The 25546-nt window shown below is 39.8% G+C and overlaps 1 protein-coding gene across 5 annotated transcripts in view; it reads right to left on the minus strand.

Annotated features, from left to right (window-relative positions):
- Positions 1-1214: 1214 nt before the first annotated feature.
- LOC146648722 (uncharacterized) overlaps positions 1215-25546 on the minus strand; it is a 195123-nt gene continuing 170791 nt past the window's right edge. For all 5 annotated transcript variants that reach the window (XM_085389387.1, XM_085389386.1, XM_085389389.1 and 2 more), the window contains 8 exons: positions 25342-25401; positions 24444-24700; positions 19905-19964; positions 13696-13788; positions 10952-11033; positions 10758-10867; positions 10390-10582; positions 1215-8149 (listed from right to left, as the gene is read on the minus strand). In XM_085389387.1, coding sequence (XP_085245513.1) covers positions 8145-8149; positions 10390-10582; positions 10758-10867; positions 10952-11033; positions 13696-13788; positions 19905-19964; positions 24444-24700; positions 25342-25401 — 860 coding nt within the window. In that variant the 3' untranslated portion in view covers positions 1215-8144. The remainder of the gene's footprint in view (positions 8150-10389; positions 10583-10757; positions 10868-10951; positions 11034-13695; positions 13789-19904; positions 19965-24443; positions 24701-25341; positions 25402-25546) is intronic.

Here is a 25546-nt window from a genome sequence, read left to right on the forward strand (position 1 = left end):
TAATTCATTGTATTTTAGTGGTAATACAGTCAGGTAAATGCATTATGGGAAGAGGTAGGGTTTTCATTACCCATCCTAAATTGGGTAAATTGATTTTAAAGTTTGACAAGTACCATCAGTTACTATTCATTTATGTAAACAATACACACTAATACTGCAGTCAAACTTTAATTATATTTAGAATTTAATTGTTTATTAAATTTTCCTATTTAGTTTCAAATGCTTTGTTCATCTGGGTCCTCCAGCTCTCCTATGCTTCTGCTATCTAAATCAGGTGGGTTGTAACATGATACAGAAGGTAGCAGCCAACAGGACGACAAAGCCAAAAATATCACACTCGTTCAAAGTGGGTACATTTGTTTAAACAGACCAGAAAAACTACATGCCAAAATGTTATAGTTTGCTAATATTTCATGTGGTTAATACAGCAAAAAGTTTTGAAGTATTTTTTTCTGATTTCATAAAGTTAGATTAAAATAACATTAAGATCAATGAATTTACAATTAACTAGTTGTTTCTGATTAATATCATTTTTGCTAGCATCAATTAACATGTTCAAATCTACTGATTCACTGAAGTATAATTTCATTTGTGTGTGCTGATAGCTGATAGCATGTAATAGATCGCATACTATCTATTACATGTCCCCAGGTGTTTTGATCTCCCTGCTTTCATCTGTAAAAAGCACCATTAGTAGATTCTGGTACTTGGTTAATAGCAGTTGGACTACATAGAATTGGGCAGTGAGCACAGAGCCCACCAGAGGATGTTGGGCCCTCAGTTTGTTTCTGATTTTGGTCAGAGACACTCACACCAGTGGTTTGGGGGTCATTTAGTAGCTCTGGTAGTGCTCATCCTGTTCCTCCTTGCACGGAGTAGAGAAGATAATGGTCCTGCTGATGGGTTAAGAACCATCTACAACCCTGTCCAGCTCTCCTACAGTAACTGCTTGTCTGCTGGAATCGCCTCAATACTCTTGAGACACACAACAAACCTTGACACCTGAAAACCTCACCTGTAAAACATCCCTGTTTTGTGGGTTGTCTCTTTGTTGCCCCTCTAGTGCAGCTGTTATTAATTTCATTACCACCAAACGCATCAATGGTTTAAACTTGTTAACATTTCTTATCCACTGACAGCTGCTGATGGCCTTGTGCTGGTGGAAAGCAATCTGTCAATATGTGAGAGAAATGTGTGAAGAAATGACAAAACAGTGAACTTTTGCTTATCTTTTTATTTCTTGATTAATATTCACATCACTAGTTAACAATTAACCACAATTAACATCTCTTTCATACCAAATATTCAGAATTGAAAGGGGAGATAAGCTCTATCTAATAGGACAGATACCTCTAACAACCAGCAGTTGGTTTGTTGTCTTCTGCATGCTCTTGCTATGGTGTTGCGCCCTACAAAGTAATACAGCACACACACACACTACAGTGGGTTTATTCTACAGTGCTGAAAAGTAGCTTCTTTTTGCCTGCTGCCTCTCAGGTTGAGTAAGGGCAAGCAGAAGACCAGAATACAATACACACACTTGTAATTTTCCACTCCACTTGACATTTAAACAGCTGGAATACTGGTTTAATTGGTAGCTGCTGTATATATGGTAAAGGACAGAGGTAAAATCAGCTGCTTTTCAGTGCTGTGGTGCTGATGAGCCACTGCAGGTGGGAGACGTGGTTAGGGGCTCCAGATATATCTACCAACACTACTTTTGAAGTGTTTGAAACTTTGCTTCTGAAGCACTTTTCTGTTACTTTACAAAGAGGTTCAGAATGGTCTATTATTGTTGTTATTGACAGTGGGAAGATAATTTGGTCCATGACTTGCCTTAATTCAGTCCCATGTTGGTAGATATGTCAAGGTGTCTACATAGGAGCTGTTTAATAAAGGGTATTACTTTCTGGTGGTGGTAGGGAGAAGAAAGGGCTCACCAGTGTGTGTCAGTGCAGTTCACACCAAATGTTGCCAATTCCTCATGTTCTCTTTATGCAAAGCTTCTTCAGATCATATCTAAGTGGACACACACTGGTTCTCTTCCTGCCTGTCAGTTTGAATCTGGTAAACATTGTTATCCATATGTGAGCTATCTTCCAAAACAGAACAGAGACAAACCTCATACATGTATTCATAATCTTGCATCTTTAATACATTTTTAAAACATTCTTGAAACTTCAGCAGCCCTTTTCTTGATGGAAAAAAGGCAGACTCTGAAAAAAAAGTACACTTTTCCTTCCCTATGCTTTCAGTCTTACCAGAATGTCTTACCTCAACTCTAACTAGGTTTATGAACATAAATGCCCGTCTATCAACATCCACTACACCCTGTTAAGAAGTAAGATTTTTTTTTTCTTCTTTTTATTTCATTTGAACTAATTTGAGTTACACGCGGAGTGATAAAAACGTGATGGTGTCTATATACAGTGTGAAATACTAGTGGAAGGGTGGTATTTGAGTGCAATAACTGGGAGTTCAAACGGACATCAGAGTGAATCTGACTCTTACTTTCTGTCCAAGCTCCAAAGTAACATTAACTGTATCACACTCCTGATGACTGTAGTAAACACTGAGCACATTCCCATGGTTCTATTAAAACTTTACTAACTGAAGGGTCCATTGGGTTCCTTACTGAATATCCAAAGACAAGACTCAAATCACAAAAACCTCAGCTGGACTAGATTGCATTTTTGAAACTGATAAGAATATTTGAGCTCTTCAAATCTACACATTCTTTTCATTTATAAGATAAGGCCATATTATATATATAAATTAACATGTCTGCCTCTAAATTTTTCATAACCCACTTACCGAGTAGGCTCCACCATCAATCTTTTTATCTGCTAACTTGGGAGCATTGATACAAGCATGTTGTAGGCTACTGTCTGGCTCATAATCAATGGTCCCAAAAAGCTGCTCCTAAAGAACTTTGTAAATTAACAGTCTTTTTTCACATTGAAAAGTTTGTGTATACTCATAAATACAAATAAAATTGTGTACAAATACTGGTTGCCAGGGTGGAAAGCCTTAAATATTTTTGAATTTTTCTGTTGTTAATGAATTCTTTCTTTGATTTAATGTGTTGCAAAATGAAACAGGCTTAAAGTTCATAGCTTTAAAGAGGGTCTGTGGGGCTTTCCTGTATTTTCTGTCAATGTATATAACTTAACTTGAATAACATTAGAATTGTATTACTTTAGAATATTTACCTTACAATAGAAAAAAATCGTGAGATTACTTTGTCCAAATCATAGGATCCGTCAATCAGAACAAAGCTGATTTAAAGGCTTGTTTCAGGTATAGGATGAAGTGAGGGACTGCACAAGCAAAAGACCAGCAAGCATTATTTTGAACTCTACTCTAGTCCAAGAATATAAATATGGAGCTCAACATGTTTATAAAAGGGCCATTTTAACAGTCTTGATTTCATAACATCAGCTTTTGTTATTTAACACACTGTATGCTAACATTAACACACTGTATGCTAACACTGAAACCTGTTCTTGACCAGAGATAGTTTTAAAGTCAGCGCTCTCAGAATAAATCAAACAAGGGGCCCACTGGCTCCTCCAAAAGGTCATTAAAGACCTTGAATGGACTTCTTACAGAATGTTACTCTGCAGCTTGGCCAGAAAATAAGACGCAGGGAATGTTAACAGGAACAACATGAGAGCAGACTGGAGAGCTGAACGTCAAATCATCGTAGCCAACAGTACAATGCCACAAAAATCCAGGTCTAGACACACAACATCAGCTCATCCCACCAGATGTTCACGCATGGAGCTACACCTTACTTCTTATATATACACGATCCACAACCCAAAGTGCTTTCATACTTTTGTTCTTCTGCTCCAGAAGAAAGTTGGTTCACATCATTAATTTCACATATGACCCACGCATATGTCATGTAAGACATGTTACTTTTAGGCAACGCATGGGAATGATCTGGAGGGAACAACACAATATTGAATATTCTTAAATGGTGCTTTTAGTTGTCTTAATTGTTGACTATTTGATCACTTGCTCTTTGAATATTATAACGTCATCTAGCTACCAAAACTGTTTTGTTCCCAGAAGCACACATGTACAGTACACTGCTGACAATGTTTACCAACATACAGTGAAGCAACTTTAATATCACTTAAGTGCATCAATAAAATGAACAAGACTATGTTCAAGTGCACGAGACTTTAGAGTTTTCTGGGGAACTGTACATAATTTGTATGATTATGATAATATTTAGTGTTCCAGACACAATAATATAGTGATAGCTTGAATGAGGGCAGAATGGAAGCCTTCTGCAGCATCTCTAATAGTGACGTAAGCTTTTTCACTCAGCCTTTGTTAAGAGCCAGACTATCAGTGTTCCAGAGGCTAAGCAGCACTCTCTACAGGATGGATGCAGTAGTAACACTTCACACATCTGACAACTATGGGAGCACGCCACAGACATGTCACTAATCCCTCAGTGTTTTCAGCAGAGACCATCCCAGCCTTTTAATGCACACTGAGCACACGGGGCCTGTCCGTATTACCGGGCTGATACGGAGCAATGCTTTCAGTGTGCAAATCAAAGTCACATCACAGTGCTGGCTTATTAGAATCTAAACTGTACCTAAAACTGACATGTTTGATTTCTTAAGATAGCATCTGGAATTACAACAAAATGAGCACACTTGGCTTTCAGTTGATTATTTCCTATAAAGCATTAAGCCATTCAGGTTTTTTGTGTGTGTACTGTGATCCCGCGCATTATTTTTATAGCTTACACTCAGTGGGCCTCATTATAGTATCTGCAGGCTCCTCTCGGATGTGCTTGGCTGAAATACTGCTGCATTCATGGCATGTTGGAGCTGGGCAGTTCCCGCTGTCCAGTTTACTTTAAGAGTTTCAATTTTTACATTTTTTTTAACTTTGAGGTTTTTACTTAAACAAAACTTTTTAAAAAAATCACACAAACTAAGCAAAAAACCAAACAAGAACTATTTAGCTCCTTCTATTTACACTACAGATGTAGGGTAAACTCATTTATACGCCAGAGAAGGCATTTCATCATCTGCTACTGTGGGTAGTCACGGTGGCTAAATAGCGCTCAGTAAATTCAATCTACTAGACAGTCCAGTCTAGTATAAGTAAATCACTACAAAGGAAACTCTGGTGTTAGATCAGCCATGAATACATTATTTCATTTACGCAATCTCTCTCCTCTCATAACTACTGGATAACATCAGTGGTTGTCTGTCCTTCTCTATCTGAACGCCCTGTGCATGTGCAGGTAACTGGAGGCTTTCCCTACACTGTATTGCTGTCAGAGAACTGGAGTGAGACACAGGTAGAGGTGACAGATGAGGAGGTGGTGCAATGAGGCGATGATACCATCATGAAAATGGTATAATAGGAACATCACACTGACACAGCTCATCACTATTTGAACAATATCGGCATGGACCACCAAAATAACAGACAGACAAAAAAAGGAAAACAATGAAGAGTTGCTTTGATTCCAGAACAGAGAAATGCTTTGTCGTCAGCACACCACCTTTTTTCGGTGGTGCTTTGTGTTTGTGTGTCTATTTGTGTATGCACACCAGCAAGCATATGTGTGCTTTCCTGTATCAGTCTGTGCTTATGTGTGTGAGACTAAATGGTTTTATGGAGTGGGCTCTACAAAGCACCAGCAGGAGGGAGGATTTAACTAGAGAATGTTGGTCTGCAGCCCCAAACCCTCCACTGGGGTCAACCACATGACCAGGAAATGCCATACAAGCTCAGGGTGACTGCTGAGGTCCCTCATGATGGGTGCAGGTGAATGAGTGGGTGTGAAGGTTTGCAATCAGTGCAGGAGCCAAACAATGATGTTGATTTTAAGTGTAGTACCCTTCAAAGCTCAAATAATGACTTGTATGTCTTGAAATAGCTGTTGATTAAGCTAGTACTTGAATACCTTCACCATCCCAAAACAAAATATCCGCAGTGCTGATATATCAGATGACTTTGCAGAGGACTGATCTGCAACCTCATTTCCAAAAAGTTGGCCATGTGTAAAATGTAAATAAATGCAGAATGCAGTGCTTTGCAAAAGCCATTACATTTTTAACATCAGCAGGATTTTTCAAAAAAAAGTTGGATCACCTTAAGGAACATTTTGTAATTGTTGAAAAATGTAAGTAAAACCTCTGCCACTATGGGGCAGTGTATCACCAGTGAGCGTGTAGAAATGGCTTCAGGTGTGTAGAAATGTTCTTTTACCTTTTAAATGCCTTTACCCAAAGTGTTCTTAATTGCTCTCCTGGTTAAATAAAGCTAACAGTGACTCATTAAACCCTAGTTCAGCTTGAGTGAATATCTCAACAATATGCTTTCAAATGAACATTTTAACACCAAACGACATTTTAATGATCTACAAAGTCTTCTGCCTTTTTTGGGAAAAGAGGTTGCAAATCAAAGTATTCAACTTCCTCTGGAGAATGTGGACAGTAAGTAACAGAGAAAGAAAAAGAATTGTACTCATTTATCTAAAGCAGAAGTTTTTGTTAGTATATCCTGATATATGAACAAATGTTAACAAATTCAAATGACTTAATACTGCAGGTGGCCTGGAATATAGCAAGCAGAAAGCATGCTGTAGAGTTAGTCATCACAACAGCTCTCTAAGCTTCTACATTTTTTTATACTGTGCCAGAGATTGTGCCCTATAATTTCAATCAAGTACTAAGAAAAGGAAAAAAAAGCTCCCGAGCGTACCGAGGTGAAATAAAAGCTGATGTTGAAAAACAGCTGGATCCCTACAGTAGCTTCCTCAGTTGAAAACTGCTTTGTTCTCTCAGCATTGTCAAGACGGCTTACTATTAGTCAGCAGTGAAAATTTGCAAGGAACCATTTGGCCTGTATGGACATGCCAACCATAGACCATCACACAGATTCCACAGGTCTACACTATAATGACTCTGAAATGGAGACATTTGATGTGCTGGTGTGACTGAATGTTTAGAAAGAATCCTGTGACACTGTGATTGACACTGTCCATCATAAGTGCTACATTACATTATAGAGTGCATGTGTTCTGTGCCACTCTGTTTAATTTCAAGGTTTATTACCATCCTTCAATATCACTCATTCAGCTGGAATTTATATTCACTCCTTCAAGGTCAATTAGAGAGATCTTAACTTTAAAAACACTTGGCTCTGAGATCAAACACAGATTTTTTTGTGCCAAATCCTCTTTGAGCCGAAACCACCCAGAGTATCAGCAGAGCTCCTGTATCCTCCCTCTTGCTGCCTTCATAATGCACGAGTTACATCGCTAAATGATTTCAATTGTACTAAAACCATCTGACTTTTGAGATGCTATTGCACTGGTTTTAAAATCCATCTTCAGATTTGCTTCCAGACATCTCTCTTCATAGCCGCTCGAGACCAGATTCATTTTGTGCTCTTTGCAGCCACGACTACAAACATCATAATATTAAAATTCAAGGAATCATTATTGTGAAGAACTCTGAAGAGACAAACTGGTGCACTGATACCAAGAGAAGTAACGTGTGATGAATTGTAGACTGACCTGTAATGAGACGTCTGATGACCTACGAATGGTGCTGTTTTTGTTAGTTTGGTTTTTAAATGTCAAAGCCTGCCAGAGGGTCTAGAACAAAGCTCCATTACTGTGATCTGAGGCAACTGTTTTCACTAGTAGGGTGAACATTCTATGAGAAAAAGTGGCTATGGTCAAGATACTTAATAGAGCACTGATTGATTGATTGTGGGATTATTGCTTTGGGGTTGTTACATTTGGGCTTTAAGGTTGGAATGACCTTAGTCAGTGCTTACAAGGAAATGGCATCAGTGGAGAAGCTGGTGGAAACCTGCACAGAGAAACATGGACAAACAGCAATTACTTTTCTCTGTGGTAGGTGGGGCAACCCAAGGGTGACAAGGGGCCAAAGGTCAGAGTTGGTAGCAGGAAGCTGGCAGGCAGATCCCAGAGAAACACTGAGAGGCGATCGGTCAGTTCGGTGCTGCAGTGGGCAAGATGAAGGGCGGGATCAGAGGAAAGTGACTGCGCCGTGGTAGTTGGTTGGTAGTTGATTGGCAGGCCAGCGAGCGCCATGCGTGTCCCGCCAAAATCTGCGGGTCATTGGGACTCAGTCTGAGGTGAGACAAGTTAAAGAAGAAAAAACAGATGAAGCGCAAAACGAAGAAAAAATGATAGGATGAAAAACAAGTTTGTTGTTTTTATCAGCCTTACAGGCTCTAGCTGATGTCTGCTGTGAGCTCATATGAATTATGGGGCAAATTACATTTTTAAAATTGTATTAGTGCTACAGCCATTCATCAATTAAGATGAGTTTAGCAACAGCAACAGTCTGTTGTCCCTCTGAACTCGGGGAGTCTGAGTGGTAAAGCTGTGGTAAAGATGAATTTATCCACCATGACTGGCTCATCTTCACTCTGAAGGTCTCCTCATTATTTCATTTCATAATTTGGTAAAAAGGTGAGCTGGCTTCACTACTCTATCCGACATGTAAGCAGGGAGCGGGTATATGTGGTTATTCATTCATAAACACACACTATCTACATTATCTATTTTTAATTTACTCCTATCGTACATGTACCACTATTCATAATTTTTATTTTAGGGGTCTACAAGAATAGGTGTATATGCTTTAATGTTGAAAAACCCCATTACTGTTGTCATGCTGTAGCTTCCCTCTGTACTTCTTTCCACTTTTCATGACACATGACAACAATAAAGCAATGTTGGTTCTCTACAAATCACCCAATTTTATAAAAGATGGATGTAGCCACTGTGGCATGACTTCCTTGTTAGTTTAAACATTCCACGTTCCCCCATCTTGTTGTTTTGAAACTGGATGTGACCACTGTGAGAAAGATCTGAGGGAAACTACATGTTCATACTGTCTGAAAGGCCAACCTTCACCCTCTGCTTTTCATTAAAAGGACTGTAGGTTTAGGGGACTTCAACATTGGCTCCCAGGCTATATCTTTTAGATAGAATCTGGCAGAGACTTGTGATTGAGATGTTAGTACTATATATGACCACATATTCACTCTCTGGTTACACTAAAAGATATGAAAATAGTGTTCAGTTTACATATATTTTGTTTTGAGCTGGGGTTTTTCTCTGTCATCTTACTTACCAACCTAACCAGCTAATGTTACTGTTAGCTATTCATTTTGCCTGCTTGTCCAAATATAGTCATGCATATTTTAAAACCCCAGAAAGGCAAAGACCAAAATGCCATATTCATTTCCTATTAACTGGAAATAGAAAGTGAGAAAGTAAAAGAGGACTGCTGAATTTGAATACAGCAAGTATGAGAGAAGCATACAGATGCTAACATAAGTCTGCAAACTATAATAAAACCACACATTGGACAATTTTCCTGTAGTTTTGAAGATATTGCCATAAAGATAATAGCAATCTTAAGTTCCTCAGATGCTGAAAGTGTATTAAGACTATTATTTTGCACCTGCAGGCAACAATCAAATTGTGTGCTATTCTGTGTTGATAGGCGAGATCTCTTAGAAAGTCAGCACAAGTGGCTCTGAGCAAATAACACCAGGCTTTCAGGCAGGTAGCCTAAGGTAGCCTTATCTAAAGCACTATCAAAATAGCTCAGGCAGAAATTATGCCTGGGTGGTACAAGGTGACACAGATAAATAACTAAAGAAAATCCTTGATTCAAAGCAAGGCATTTGCGGTTCAGTAGCAGTGTTATATCCACAGTATAAACAGAAACAGAGTGAATGCAACAGAATACACTACAATTGAGTTTTTGCAAATTCTCAGAGCAGTGACTTTCAAGCTACATATTGCTAATAAGTGACACAGTAGGCCATTTAAGCTGTGGATTTTCCTATATACTGAAGCAGCATTAGATGGGATTGTAATACTTTGGAGAGGTTTGCTCCAGCCAGGCGTTGGAAAATACATAAAAAGTTAGAAATCTTGGTTAAATTATCTATTGATTGTTTTCAAACAAAGTTATAACAGTGTAATTGTCACTTCAAATGTACAATGGAAAGCATTAAAAAGTGAGCAGAAGAAAGAGTTTTAACCCACAACTTACTGTTAACATTAGTTTACAGGTGTTAGCAGCAGCATTAAAAGCTTTAAGGAACAATAAAAAAATTTTCTGAGATTTCTTATAGTTGTACACATGAACCATCCAGATTAAAGTCCCTACATTTACAGATTAAAGGTTCGCAGATATGAGTAGCATAGCGTGAAGTGACTGGCTAGGATTAAGAACCCTATTCTCATTTATTTGGCACTTCAGTAGCACACCTGTCATAATTGTAAACTGTATGCATTCTCAATAAAAAATGAAGCCAGTGTGTGTGAGTGTGTGCCTTTACACCCACTTGTCTCAGTGATGCATTTCTCTGCACTGAGGGGCTCCCTCAGTCCATCTCCCCCAAAAGGAGTGGGTGTGGTTTCCTTCATGCTGTTCTCCTTAGCAACACCTCCAGGTGCTGTTGCCTTAGCAGTGACTCCTGGTCCTGTTGTCTGAGTGCCACTTGGGGGTGATGATGTTTTCTGCTCAGTTTTCTCTTCCTGCAGCCAAAAATAAACACACAGTTCGTAGGGGTCAGACAGAAACATGGGCATACAAAGTTTGAAAACTCATGGTGGCACATGGTGGCCAGTAGTGGCACAATGAATCAGCAGAACCACAAAAGGTAATTTTCTGTGAGCTGCTAACACATGTTTAACTGTGTTTAAGAGTGACCTTTTGTCCATTGGTCTGTCCATTTCCTGCCCCCACGTTGTCCACGGATCCAATCTTAGACTTAGCCTTAATGTTTAGCTTATGAGACTCAATCTTCACATCACCACCACCTGGGATTAAAAAAATAAGGAAAAATTAATATGATGCCATTTGGGTTTAATGGCAAGAAAAAGCACAAATGTTTTGGGATGGACCTGGCTTGTGTTTGATGTTGTCCTTGGAGCCACATTTGGATGTTACCTTGCTCACATCAACCTTCTTATTCAGGATCTGCACCTGGGGTGGAGTACATAAAAATCTTGTCTTTTTATTTTCTAAGTCATTCAGTACAATGCAACTTTCACTTCAGCGTCCACTCAAGGCCACTTTAGAAAATCGCTATCATTCATTATACTGCATCTGCCGCATTCATATAGCGGCGTGACATTCCTGACAATGCAACAGAGTATGTGAAATTGACTCACAGCTTTTTTTACCAATCATGCTTGATTTCCTGTTTTAACCCGTTTCATTATTTTAGAAGGTGCCTTTTTGTTTTGTTCGGCAGCGCTCCGTTTGTGCAGATAAATCAGGACGAGCTGTAACTAGTCACACCATGACTGTAGAGTTGGCAGCTGGCACGATGACCTGCCTCACAACATGTGCTAAAATCAGTCAGATTCACATATAAGATGACAGACTGGAGAATGAGATGACCATAACTCTGCTGATAAAATTTTATTAGTAACACAAACTGTCAAAACCTTTTGTTGGACCCGTAGCTTACCCTAATGTGAATGGATATTAAAGAATAGAAACAAATAGTTAAAATCCTTAAAAGTCAGTTTAAATATCCATAATGTCATCTTCCACTATAAAAACACATCAGTGATGTAAGTAAATACAGAAAATGTAAATGCTGGTGTTTTTTTTTCCTGGATTTTGCCTTGATATCCTGTCTCTTTCCATTAAAATGAAACCACCATAAAAATTAGACAGTGTTTATGTCTTTTTTAAGTGAACGAGCTCAAATAATTATTTTATCCACTGTAACATTTCATCACCAAACGAATTCATGCACATCTCCGAGACAATGCGACACAGTTTGTGCTTCATTCAGTGGTTCTACTAAGGTGCAGCAGCTTGCAGATGTAAAATGTAACCCCCAGCATAGAAACTGTATTACATCATGTATAAAACATGCTTTAACTAAAAGAAACAGTGAAAACATCCAGATGATTTTCAACCAACACTCTCAACATAACCTGCTCCCAACAGCTTTAGTTTTTAAATCTCTCACCTGGAGACTCAGCGCTGTTTAAAGGTTTGAGAGTAAAGACTTAAGATAAAAAAGGCTAGGCCTAGTCTATGTACAAACTTGATATGTCTGTGTATTGTGTTTTAGTAATGCTAAGTTGTATCTAAGAACCTATGTTTAATATTGATGCTCATGAGGGAAATGCGAAGACTTTAGATGCAGCTGAAAAATGTTAAACCCTCAAACTCTCACAGCAGAGGTCCAAAGAGCCTTCGGGGAATGCTGTTGGTCAGCAAGTGGTGATTTCATACCTGTTGATCTCTAATCTGAAAATAACCAGCTTCTTCGCAGTTCAAGTTCACAGCATAAGTTTCTATGGCAATATACTCCAGTAAGAAATGAATAATCTTCTTAGTATAGAAAACTCAGGATGAACGCTGAAGTTACCTTGATAAGATTAAATCCTGCTTCATAGTACAGGCCTCAGGGCACCATGTCGTCACCATGAGTCAACCACAAAGCTCTACATACCAAAGTATTCTAGAGTCAAACATGAGGCCTGCTACAGCTAATTCTTGGCCATATTGATTTAATGTAAAAGGACAATAATCCCAAGCAAACCAGCAAATCTATAACAGATCTTAAGAGAGCTGTGTATAGACAAATCCCAATAAACTTCCAAATGATTGTTTTAGTTGGTAAGCACTAGTAAGTAAAAATGACACAAGGTATACTTTCTTTTTACCATGACCTTTTAGTATGACTGCATGTCCCCACACTGAAAAAAAAACCCAGTTTATTTGAGCTGACAGAGCAAAGTGGTGGTTTTGAGGATAGACTACAGTATGTGAAAGATGGAAACAGTCACAGTGACTCTGGTTTTCATTCATCAGATTCGACAATCTGGCTGTTATACCCTGCTTTATCAACTGTTTTACTCTAAATTGAGAACATAATCTCATCAGTTAGCAGCAGGTTAATGTATTAATGGACTTCTGTACAATCAGACCTCTTTTTCGACTACAGGAGTTGCCCCCTGATGGCCATTAGAGGTTTAAAGGCTCTTCTACAGTGGCTTAACTTGGAGACTAAATTAATATTTTGTATATACTCTGTGGTTGTGCGAGATGGCGATAGTGAAGCAGGTTTTCAGACCAGGTAGAAACAAGTCCTGAAAGGGTAGGCATGAGCACCTGCGGTCAGTTCAATTACTGAACGTTAAACTAAACCAAGAGGCAAAACCGCAAAGTGCATTTTTGGAATTGAACCTTGTAAATATTTTTGTCAGTCTCAGATCTTATGGGTGCTCCTATTTACTAAATTTGTTTGAAGAGATCCAATCAGAGAACACCGGAGGACAGTACAATGTTTATAAGTCAGACTGATTCAATTTCTTACGATGAGATTATGAGATTATCTGGCAATTGTTTAAACAGGAACAGGAATATTGTTTTGCAAGAGCAATACTGTATGAATGTGTAAATAAGGACCCAATACAATATGCATCCCCCAACGATGGACCTGATTTACATACCAAGAACATAAATTCCCATTTTATCTCTTTGTAACAAATACACCTGCTAGGTGAGTACAAGGCACAAGGGGCATTCCCAACTGATCAACCTTTTGAGCAAGATAGTCCAAATTAGGTTAAATTAGCATAAAATGTGAGAGTCTCCTTCCAGCTTCAGGAGTACTTACATTGCCACCTCCAGGGACATGTTTGATATTGTCCTTGGAGCCACAGCGAGAAGTGACGTGGCTGAAGTCCAGCTTTTTGTGCACTATCTGAACCTAAAGACAAGCAGGCAGACACACAGACAAGCAACATGAGGAAAGAAAAAAAGACAGAAAGAAAGAAAGAAAGAAAGCTGATCAGCTGGCAGGTTTAGTTGACAGGAAACAGAGTAGCCTTGTACTGTAAGTATGGAAGACTTTTTGCTATTCATTTTTTATAGAAGCTCATTGATGGTTTGCACATGAGACAGCAAAAATGCTTTTGGTACATTATGTGACAAACCATCAAAATGAGAATGTTAATGGGAAACATTCTTAGAAAGAATCAATGCAGATTCTTACAAAAATGAATGCATAATTAGCAAAAGATGAGAATACTGAGTGAATAACAACAGAGCGCTTCCATAAACAGCAATAGCTACAAAAAAAAGCATAAGACAAACACTCAAAGATGAGAGAGAGTACATGCAAGAGTGCCGTGGACAGTAATTTTGTGTTAACACATGCTGCTAAAAGCAAAGCAAAAAAGCAACCGCAAGTGACAGATTCAGAACAACAGAGGGCACAAGGTGGTTTTAAAAAGATTCAAAAATAGACTAGTTTGCAGAAAAACCTGTTGTTCTGTCTGAAGTGCTTTCAGCAGTACACTACAAGCTGGAAGAACATGTTATATGGTCAGCTTCTCTCCTTAGTATTTCAGCTTTGGCTACAAATGAGATACATAACTGAAATGTAAAAATCTCTGGCTCTCTTCCACAGCATTTCTTTTGTCCTGTCTTTCTTCTCTCACCCCAACTGGCTGCGGCAGATGGCCGCCCCTCCCTGAGCCTGGTTCTGCCAGAGGCTTCTTCCTGTTAAAGGGGAGTTTCTCTTTCCCACTGTTGCCAAGTGCTTGCTCATAACAGGTTGTCTGATGTTAGAGTTTTCTCTGAATTATTGCAGTGTCTTTGCCATACACCATAGACATAGGTTTGAGGTATAAGTAGAAAACAATTATACTTATCCAATTTAAATCTGATGCCGTTTGCTTTTTGGGGGTTCATGAAACTTTAAGAAGTCCAGTCACTTTCCTTCCAAGCTCCTTAGACTACCATGACCTGGATGACTGAGAACCTACCTGATTGCTAACCTCAAACTGCAAAAGAAGGCTGTCCTAAAATTAATGTGTTGAAGGCATACCATACTGTGGGGCCAAAGAGCTCAGTGATCCGATTGATGTGACATTGAATCTTGAATCTCCCTCAGTAGAAGGCCTGTGATCAACCAGAAAAGTTTGCTTCTACCTGTGGTAGTGCCATCCAGTGCTGACCGATACAGGGAAGGTTAAACAATTCAGAGTTAAGTAACCTGGATTCTTCCTGCCTCTTAGTGAGAAATCTAATAAGTCAGATCAGATTTGTACTGATTCCAGAAAGTGAACAGCATGACAAAGCCTGAATGATACCCTTTGCTTAGGATGGAGTATTGTGTAGAGTGGGCTTGCAGGGCACAATGAATAACTAAACTTGATCAGGCTGGTTAAAACTGAACCTTGCGGGTCTCTCTGGGTGTGAAGCCTATCTGGACAATCTGGGTTTATATTCTGAATTGGGGCTGAGTAATATGTTGCAGATAAAAGACATTTTTGAGCAAAGCAAACTTGACTCAACCTGCCAAAATGTGACTTTGGTCACTTCTAAACATGTTTTTTAACATGTTATAATTGATTTGTATCTTGTTCTGTTTAATCTGAACAAGCCCCTAAAAACAGTTAGGGATCACTGTCGGCCTCTCTCGGTTTTTATTACCACTGTACATTTTAAAGCTCAGTTTTTAAACCCTTGTGATGTAACTACAGCCCAGCCCATGCAGCAGTATACTAATGACTAACCTTGTTTTGTGGATGGATTATCTCAGTTGTTCTCCTGACTGAAGTTTGGTCCGTTTACAGCATCCTGCCATGCAGTTGCATTTGTCAGTGAAACTTCTGTCAGTGAAATGCATGTTTAAATTGTTGTTGTGTTTGCACTGTCTTGTATCTCTATCCCATGTAGCAAGTAGGTCTGGCCCGGATCTGGTATCAAGCTGGCACTGCTGGCTGACTTCTGGCATGGTAAGACATATGTCATCCAGATATGGGCCTGGCATAGATGGCACCATTTATGTGATGGCATGCCACATCTGGCCCGATTGTGGATTGGTTTATGTGGCCCAGGCTCATAGAAAACAGGTCTGGCCCAGATCCAGCATCAAGCTGGCACTTCTGACTGACTGGTGCATGTCAACCAGATGTGTGCCAGGTCTGGCATTGATGGCACTAGTTATGTTCCTATTTTCCTGTTTTAGTTAGAAGACCCAAATGCCATGTTGCAATACTATACTGCTGTGGTAGCCAACGTTTTAAATGCAGGTTTGACAGGTTTGTGAGTGTAAACTTTATCCAAAACCTAGTGAGGGTTTACTCATGTTTACCATTGTGTGGCTGTAGCTCAGGAGGTAGAGCCGGTCACCTACTAATCGGAAGGGTAGTGGTAAGATCCCTGGCTCTTCCAGTCTGCATGCCAAGAGTATGAATGTAGTTAGGAAGCACTCAGTTTAGACAAAGTGTGTTGATGTGACATGTTGCTTAGAGCACTTTCAGTAATCTGGGACAGTGAAAAGGGCTATATAAGAATCAATCCATTCATTGTCTGAACAGAGTTTCTTCATGTTACTTTTCCACTATTATATTCTGGCGCATGTTGTTATTACATGTCTTGATTAAGGTACATATTAGGCTGACATCTAGGGCCAGAGCTGAAACTGTTCTGGGCACAGGACCACCAGTGTGTCTGCTGCTGGTCCATGTGTGGGCCACATCTGGCAAACCAGATCCGGGCCACCAAAAGGCCGTCATTCTTTGCGGTGTGTGGGCCAGATCCGATCCATACCAATTTTGCTATGTGGGATTGTTCTGTTCTGCCTGGTGTTGCACTGTTTTTTTGCACTCCCTGTGTTGACTGCCTGTTATATAAATCACCGTAATTTTGAAGGAATGCTGTCTGGTTTCACTGTGACTACCACATGGTTGAAATGACAATAAAGCCACTTGACTTGAAAAAATACCCTTCATAAATAAACTTTAATTTTTAATTACCTTTTAATAAGAATTAATCCAACTACTATCATTATGGCCGGAGCATGAAACGTGTAATCACTTCTAATGGCTTTTTGAGGCCTTTAATCTGCTTGAAAACTCATGAAATTTTGCCCTTTGAATTGAAGATGGCATTTCAGGAGATTATTCATGCTGTTATACTTTTGCCAACTCCTCCTTGTTTTTTTGTAGGACCAACTTCATATTTGGTTAGTCTCAACTACAAACCTGGGTCATAATGTGGAGTTTTTGAGTTTTCGTCAAAAAGCATGGCCGTGGCGACACAGCAAATTTCAATGATCTGTCACTTGCAGACAGCTGAGAAACTAAGGGGCTGCACCAAGGTCCAGTATATGATAAAGAAGGATTATTTTGAATTTTGAATCATTCAAAGCTATTCTAGTAAATTCCCAAAATAAAAATATAGAGCCAGAAATGGAAATAATAGGCTGCCCTTTGATGTCTTCATCTTTTTCACAACCTAAGGACTGTGGACTGTGGACTTTGGACTCACTAGTGTGTCCAAAACTTTCTCAGGTAAAATAGTCAAAGCTTTTAAGATGTTGCAGATAAGCCACTTTGATGATGAAGAATCAAAAGCAGCCACCCTGTCCTGCTTCTATATAAGCTAACACCAACCTGTTTGTGTGATATCACTTTGATTGGCTCTGTCGCTGCATTGTAAAAAAGCCCTGCAGCAAGCCTAAGACGCCTTCCTCCATTCTCTCTGTCTTTGTCTTAGTGTTGCTTCTCCAGGATGAAAATGGCATGATGACGCAGGTGGCACCAGCAAAGGATGACTCACTGAGCAGTGAGTGCACATACACTTAATGCGTAAGCACGAACACACACAAACACACAGACAAAAAGCAGCAGACTCCTCAGTTTGTATTCCTCACAGATAGCACATCATAAATATCCTAATTGATTTCAAGCAGCTGCATGGTTCTCGTTCATCATGTCTCCTTAATTTCTAATGATTCTCATGCTATGCTAGATAAAGAAGTAGGATGATGAAAATATTTTAGTAAATTACCGCTAAAAAGTGGCAACCAAGTGACACTTATCCATGAGAGGAGACCACATTTCAAAGAATGCAACATCAATTTCAGCCAAAGATAATGCGTGAGATTAATTTGCATTTTGTATTTGTACACATATCATGTCTTCTAGCTTTTCTAGCTAATGGTACACACTCTGTTATACTACCCATGTTCTGTATTCATTGCAGTGGATAAATCTTAGCACAAAGAGTAAGTGAATTTGTGTTTGGTTGATTATTTCTTTGTTTCTAACAATGCTTCTTGGCAGTAAATCTTATATCAATGGAAAGCCTGTTTATTTCCCATTAAATGGTGTCACATTTGTAAGAACAAAGCATTTGTGGGTAGAGCAGCAGTTGGGTTGTGTGTCACACCCATGAAAAACTTGACAAAGCCAGACAGCTTATTCTGCTATTGACTCTTGTTTGGTGTTGTTTATTGGATTGGGTGATTGAAGTCTGAAAAAACAAGACATACTGACAATTTATCAATTTAACAACCGGGGGGAGGCTCAGTAGCATGTGGAAGAACCACACACGGCTCTCTGGAGGTAGTGATCTTGGACCGGTTCGCTCACAGATTGGGTAGGGTAGCTTGGGTAGGCTGTTCATGCAAGAGTGACCAACACAGCCACATTTGCTGACGAATGCATCTGACAGCAGCGTGTTGCTGCGTGCAAAAACTGTATTTCAGTGTTTGCTATTATCCATACACACACACACACACACACACACACACACACACACACACACACACACACACACACACACACACACACACACACACACACACACTAGCAGCCGCCCTCGGGTAACTCTGAAAACGTTAGAGCACTTTTGCAAATATGTGATGTCTTGATAAATCGAGCAGGTATTTGAAGTTCACACAGCACCATTCTCACATGAAAATATCTTAAAAGTTTATTTTGTGACCCAGAAAGAGTATTATTTCAAACTCCGCCACTCTGTGTTCCTCCGCCGCTGCCTCGTTTCGAGCTGGTTGGAGACCAAAACAGACAATCAGATTTTTTTTGCATCCAAGTCTGTGATTGGCTGGTTTTGTGGCACAAATATAACGATGTAGAGAAAGAGTTGAGCGTGCACGAGCAGAAATGTTGAGAGCGCGAGCAACACATTGCGAGCAAGCGCAAATGCAAAAACTGAGCGAGATGGGCTGCTGTTGTGTGTGTGTGTGGATAATAGCAAACACTGAAATACAGTTTTTGCACGCAGCAATGAATTTTGTTCACTCAAATTTAGCTTTTCTTTACTCAAAATAAATTTCTCCTCAAAATGCAACACTTGCACCTGCAATTTTTTTTATGTGCGCTCAGAATAGTGGCACAAAAATAACGCCATAAAATTGCACATTGCTTACCATTTGCATACAGATTCATCCTTTTTCTGTTGCCATTTCTCTTTTTTTTTTATCTCATTCTTGAACCTGAATAACCTCTTGGTTATTCACGATTTGTTGTTAAAGCACCTACAAGCCTCTATATTGAGGCAATCCAAGTTAAGCCAAGAAATCATTGGGATTTTTAAACATTTTAAAATAGTATACCAAGTTCTTAGACTTCACTAGAATATTATAAACACACTGAATATACTGCATGAAAGAGTCAGACACTACAAGACTCCCTTTGCACTGAACTGTTTACTCCAAGCAAATTTGAGATTTTAAAACTTTATATAACGCAGTTAGAGCCTGTCCAGAACTGCAATAATGACATAATATGATATTGTCCAATAATGATTTTAAACAATTACACTTATTAATCAAGGTACTGGTGTTAGAAATTAGTCTTAGAGTTGTTGTTTTTTATACTTGTCTCTTACAAATATACCATACAATGAAACCTGCTTTAGTATCAACAGACAGAATATGCAGGTGCATGTAGGAATGAACAGCAAGGTGGAGTGTTGTTCGAGATGTTGAGCAGGTGGTGCTTGTGATGAATGCATACAGAAGGGTGAATGTACTGGGGTGTGAAGGTGTCAATGGCAAGGACTCACTCTGGCCTTGGCAGCAGGGGTGGAGGGGTCTGATGTCTTGTTGTTCGGGGTGGAAGAGACCTGAGGAGACAACCAGCACCCCTGGTCAATACAACCTCCAACCAACCAAATGCTACACCACAACGAGGTGGACGACATGGGTGTGATCAAAAGAATGCAAATGCCTGGACCAATTGTGTGAGTGTAATGGATGTTAGAGCTACTTAAAAAAGAAGCCGAAGAACCAAATACATTAACCAAATGTGTGGGTGTATGAATAATATTATATAATTGATAGTAGTGGCACCGGTTAAATGTTAGAATTTATTTTTGGGACAATTTAGCATGAAGATCAGGAGTATTGTGCATTCAGATGGTAGAAAACTGGAACAGATGGAGCCTTTTTAAAACATGACATTAGTACAAATGTAGTAACATTTTTCTTTTGTTAGTGACAAAAGCTAATCAAATACCATCACAAAAAAAGAGTGTCGGCTTATTTATACAGTCTGAAAACAACAAATCAAATGTCACATTTCTGGAGTGTACCACTGCTCACATAAACAGCACTGATATTATTGCTAAATACTGAGGTGGGAAAGGCTATTAGTCACATAAACTGCTCCTGAATAGAAAATGTAAACATAAGCAATTTAGTATCACAAAAGACTGAATGAGTCAGTGCCAGTAATTACGATGCAGGGCGCCGATGTGTTTGTGTAAAGAAGCTTTCAAAGAGTAAAAGCGTGTTTTGAAAAGCAGGGAAGATGCTCCTGTGAAACACAATGCCTGAAAGAGTGAATGGAGCGGTTAAGTACAGTTCATAGCAATATTTTCCCTTCCGACTGCTCTTTTGTTACACACAGAAAAGTACAAGGTCAGGGCAATTTCACAGAACTATTTGCACAGAAAGCAACAGCTCCTTTTCTACAGTAATCTAACTTTAATTGGCCATACAATCATGACTAAACGCTACAAGTTGTGGAAGTTAAGCGTTGCTGAAAAGGTGCATGGATTGTGTTCCCCTGAATGGGAGTAGTGGCGACGTCTATGCTGGATACAACAACACCCAACCAAACACTGCAGTATGACCAGGCAGGAGAAAGTAATGGATGTGAAAGGAAGATATTAACATAAATATTTGTTAATCATTGTGCACCTATTTTGGTGCACAGAAAGACACTTTGTATCTGCAATTTCAGAAAAGGTCACTACAGACACATGGAAATGAAACCGATGTAGTTAGTGCAAAAGAACGCAAATTAACTTTGACTATCTAGAGAAACACAAAAACATACAAACAAGTGGACAAAATGTCAACAAGTGTATGAGGAATGCAACTATTAGTTGTGAGAACATTTAAATATAATTCAACATTTTGCAAAGTAGACGTTCTTGATCAGTGTAAAGTAAAAAGTGTAAAGTGTGCGTGTTAGTCCCCATAGGGAAATAGTTTCTCTGCATTTAACCCATTCACCCAGTGAAGCAGCGGGCAGCCACCAATGCAGCGCCCGGGGAGCAGTGTGTAGGGACGGTACCTTGCTCAGGGGTACCTCAGGGTAGCCGTTCAGTGGAGTCGAACCCCCGACCTTCCGATCATGGGGCCACCACTCTACCTACTGAGCTATCCCTGCCCCGATTATCTGAATGATCAACATAAAGCTTGAACCCATTAGCTTAGTTATTAGCATTCAACCCTACCAGAACCTCTGAAGCTCAAGAATAAACATATTTTATTCCGATTTCATTGTGTGTGCACGTATGTAAATTTGCCTGACTGTATTTTGCTACTCTTTAGCTAATACTACGACGGACGTAGCTAGTGCGACATCAACCATTTTCATGGCTGCAAAACAAAAGACGATGCCACCAGGAGCTGTAGGTGCGAAACACTCATTTGTTAATGACAAGTTATTAGCCAATTAGCTTGTGATTTTATAATAAACATAATTCTCGATTTTGAATCATGATATGACCAAGTTTTATAAAAGTGACTTAATTTTTTATTCAGTATGAACCAAAACAAGTGAACGAGCCTGTTAACCTGTAAACAGACAGCAAATCACCGTCCGCTGGCCCTCAGATAGAGAGCACTTTACGTACACAGCGTGAGGCACTTCCCCATTAGCTTTTTTTGTTTTTTTCATATTTGGAAGCCACGTCCATGTTTTCTACTATCTGTGCATAAACAGAAAACATTCACAAGTAAAAAAACACATATTAGCCATTTCCCTGCTTCTGTTTTCCAAGCCTATCCAATTGATCTCCAGCTCGAGCTTTAGTAAGCTCAAAACGTCTGAGAGAGACGTCAAACTTCTCAATAACTCCCAACAAGAAAGAAAAAAATCCCTGAACATTTTCCAAAATGGCTACTTTCTCAGCACAATATTGTTCTGAGGCAAAACCACTCTCTGACGGACAATAGAGAAGATATAATGGATAGAGTGGACACATTATTTCACATGGCAGGGCAGACAGAGAGAGGATGATGCCTGTGATTGAAAGCGACGGCACACCCCTTCCTCTAGACACACTGTCACATAACATTGAAGGGAGACGGACAACACAGTCATGTCTCTGATCCATGTCATGACATGCTGGGCAACTTTAGGGTGGTGGAATACAGGTAGCATGCATGCTTCCTGTTCTGTATGTCATTCTGAGATAGAACATCATCTGTCAGAACATTTGCATTGCAGCAAGATGCTGTTAAAAACTGGATATTTCAGAAAGAGGAATATGTTAAAAGATTGATGTTAGAAGGACGCTGGAAAACGAATATAGAGTTGTAAAGTTGCTATTTTCTCAGTTAACATGTACACGCCCTTTAAAATGCCCACAGTGCAGAAGTGACATGTTTCTGAGTTATTGTTATTTCAAATGGTGTCAAATTATATACACTCAGTAGCTCATGTGAGGATTGCTTTTCTCTCTTACTCTCTTCTCGTTTGGCTCTCAGCGGTCGCACTTTTCTCCTCTCCCTTATCTTCCCTGCTTAGCTTCTTATGTCCTTGTCTTGTCTCGTGCTTTTTTCACTTTCCTGGAACACACTCTCACAGTCTGTTTCTAAAACCTAAAGAGAATTATGGATTTGATCACCTGGTCTCTGAATGCTATTGACACCCTATTCTCAACGAGAAGTCTGGGCTCGTGAGAGCCCGAGTGCCCTGGAGGGACTTTCCCTGCCGGATACACGATGGACGGGTGGCAGACATGCAGGATCGTGTGCCTGGCGGGACTGTCGATCGAAGATGCTGAAGATATCTACCTATTCGGAACCATGATAACAGGGTTCTTGCTGATCGGAGCTGGCTTGGCCCTGGCTGGAAAATTAAGAAAGCGGAACGGGCTGTTCAAACTCCCCCAAGGCTGCCCACTGGGATTGAAACGATGGGACGAGGTGCGGCTTCTCAGAAAGGGCTCACTGAAGGCAGCATGGTTAAGAGCTTGGAGGCGCTAACGGCTGCAGTGAAGGCTCAGAATAACACCTCTGAGCGTATATTGGATTACATCAGGGAAGAATCCACTCGGAACAACACCTCTGGATTACACGCGGGTCGTGAGGTCTCAGAATCTGCTCTGTGAGCAAAAGACTGAAAAGACCACAGAATTGAAGGTAAATAACATCATGGAGAAACTCGCAGCTATCCAATGGGAGATTGAGAGACCAGTGTCGGAGTGTTAAAAACAGCTTGAAATTCTCATGAGTTGTTTCTAAAAGAAAAATCACCATTATGATGTGGCTACCCCTTCGGCGCCAGCTGTGGGCTCAAGGCCGGAGGCGAACAAAAACACCCTGATAACCACTGTGTTGAGTCTGTTCCTTCCCATTCCATGCAAGGCCACCTGGGTTGGCTGGTAGACTGTTTACTTACCCATTTCACTGCAGGGCAACCTGCATGTGGCGAATAAAGCTTTAATTGATTGATTGATTACTAGTGTTCTTCTCTACTGTAGGTCTAACCATAGCTGCACCGTGCCAACGGCACTGCTATACGGCACTGCAAATATAACTGAATCCAGTGTATTCCGCAGAGTCAGAGCATGTAGTCATCTGATCGTTTCTGCACTCCAGGCACTGACATTGTTTGTACAGAATTATGAGGATCCAGGAACACATTTACAATGTTTCAGGAAATCCACTTCTACTGCGAGAAAGATTTGCAGTGCTGTTCTGAGAGTTTGTACCAGGACCTATTATACAGTTAAGGTAAAACACTTGAAATACTTTGAATTCAGCATTTTTCAACACTACTTTTATCTATTTAAAAAATGTTATCTGTTTCAGAATGACCAGGAATTAAAAAGAAAAACTGTAAATTAACTATGAAATATGCAGAGGTTAAATTAAATATATTCTGACATCCAATCTCAATCCCAGAGTAAAGGAATTAATTCATGTTATTATGCTGTATAACACACATGCGCTATTTAAAGTACAAACCACCCATCGCCAAATCATTCGCTGTTACAAGAAAAGCATTCATTCATGAATCTTGACAGGTACATCACTGTCCTGAATTATTCATAGTACTCTCTTGTGCTGTCTCTTTGTCTTACCTTTCCTCCACCAGGCTGGTACTTGATGTTGTCAATGGAACCAATCTTGGAACGGACGTTCTTTAGATCTGGTGTTGGAGCATTGATGGGTCGGGGGGTGCGGGGAGCACGGGGAACAGCTGGTTTCTTATCCAGGGGAGTCTGCTTGGGCACAGGGGGTTTGGTGATGACCCGACGGCGGTGAGTGGCACTGGATTCTCCATTGGTGGAAGCAGCCGGGGTAGCAGGAGCGGCGGTTGAGGCTGGGCGAGGACGGGCTACAGAGAAACAGAAATTATAATAAGTATAATTTATATATCACTATAATAGTATAATAATTTATATTCTAGTATAATATAGTAAAATTTGTGAAAATGTAAAAGCCTACCACTATGTCATTTACTTTTTATGAAAGTATGCATTGTTTTTCCTTCCTACTGTTGCCAAGTGCTTGCTCACAGGGTTTGTCTGATTGTTGGGGTTTTCTCTCTATTACATTTAATGCTTATACAATAAAATATGTCGCTTAATTATTTAATCTAACATACTTATTACTCTATATTACCCCAGTTCTACCAGTGTTGTGACACTTCTGCCAGTGTTTGAATAAAATCATGGAGGACAAAATTTTCGGGCTGCATCTGAAATTTTGGTGGTAACCTTCTCCCACGTTTGGGCCCAGAATTTTGTGTTACCATGCTGGTCCCTGCTTTGATAAAATACCTCAAAGTGGTCCTGAAGTGGATACAGGGACCTGACTGGTAGAAGAAGTACTGGAAATACCCAAGGAGCTTTTGTAGTCATTGATGTCTGTGAAACTAACTTACAACTGCATGAAAACATGTGTATTGTGTAGTTTGTGTATCCCCCCCCCCAAAAAAAAATTAACCTGTTATTTTAAGTATTTTATGTTTCTTACGTGTAGTCTTGGGTTTCTTGGCCTCACTGGTCTTGCTCTCAGTTTTGTCGTTCTTGTTGGCTGTAAGTGGAAAACAGAAAACAGGTTTTTCGCCATAATTTTTAGGTAGCAATACAAAAAAAATTATGAGGCATTTCCAGCCTCAGGTGGTGCCCCTCTAGCCATTCCAAAAATAGGCTTAAGGTTGTGAGGAGTTAGGGTACTT

The sequence above is a fragment of the Rhamphochromis longiceps genome, linkage group LG18 (genome assembly GCF_057381845.1).
Source record: "Rhamphochromis longiceps isolate RC_006_pf linkage group LG18, R_longiceps_female_GT1.1, whole genome shotgun sequence".
In the NCBI taxonomy this organism is placed as follows: Eukaryota; Metazoa; Chordata; class Actinopteri; order Cichliformes; family Cichlidae; genus Rhamphochromis; species Rhamphochromis longiceps.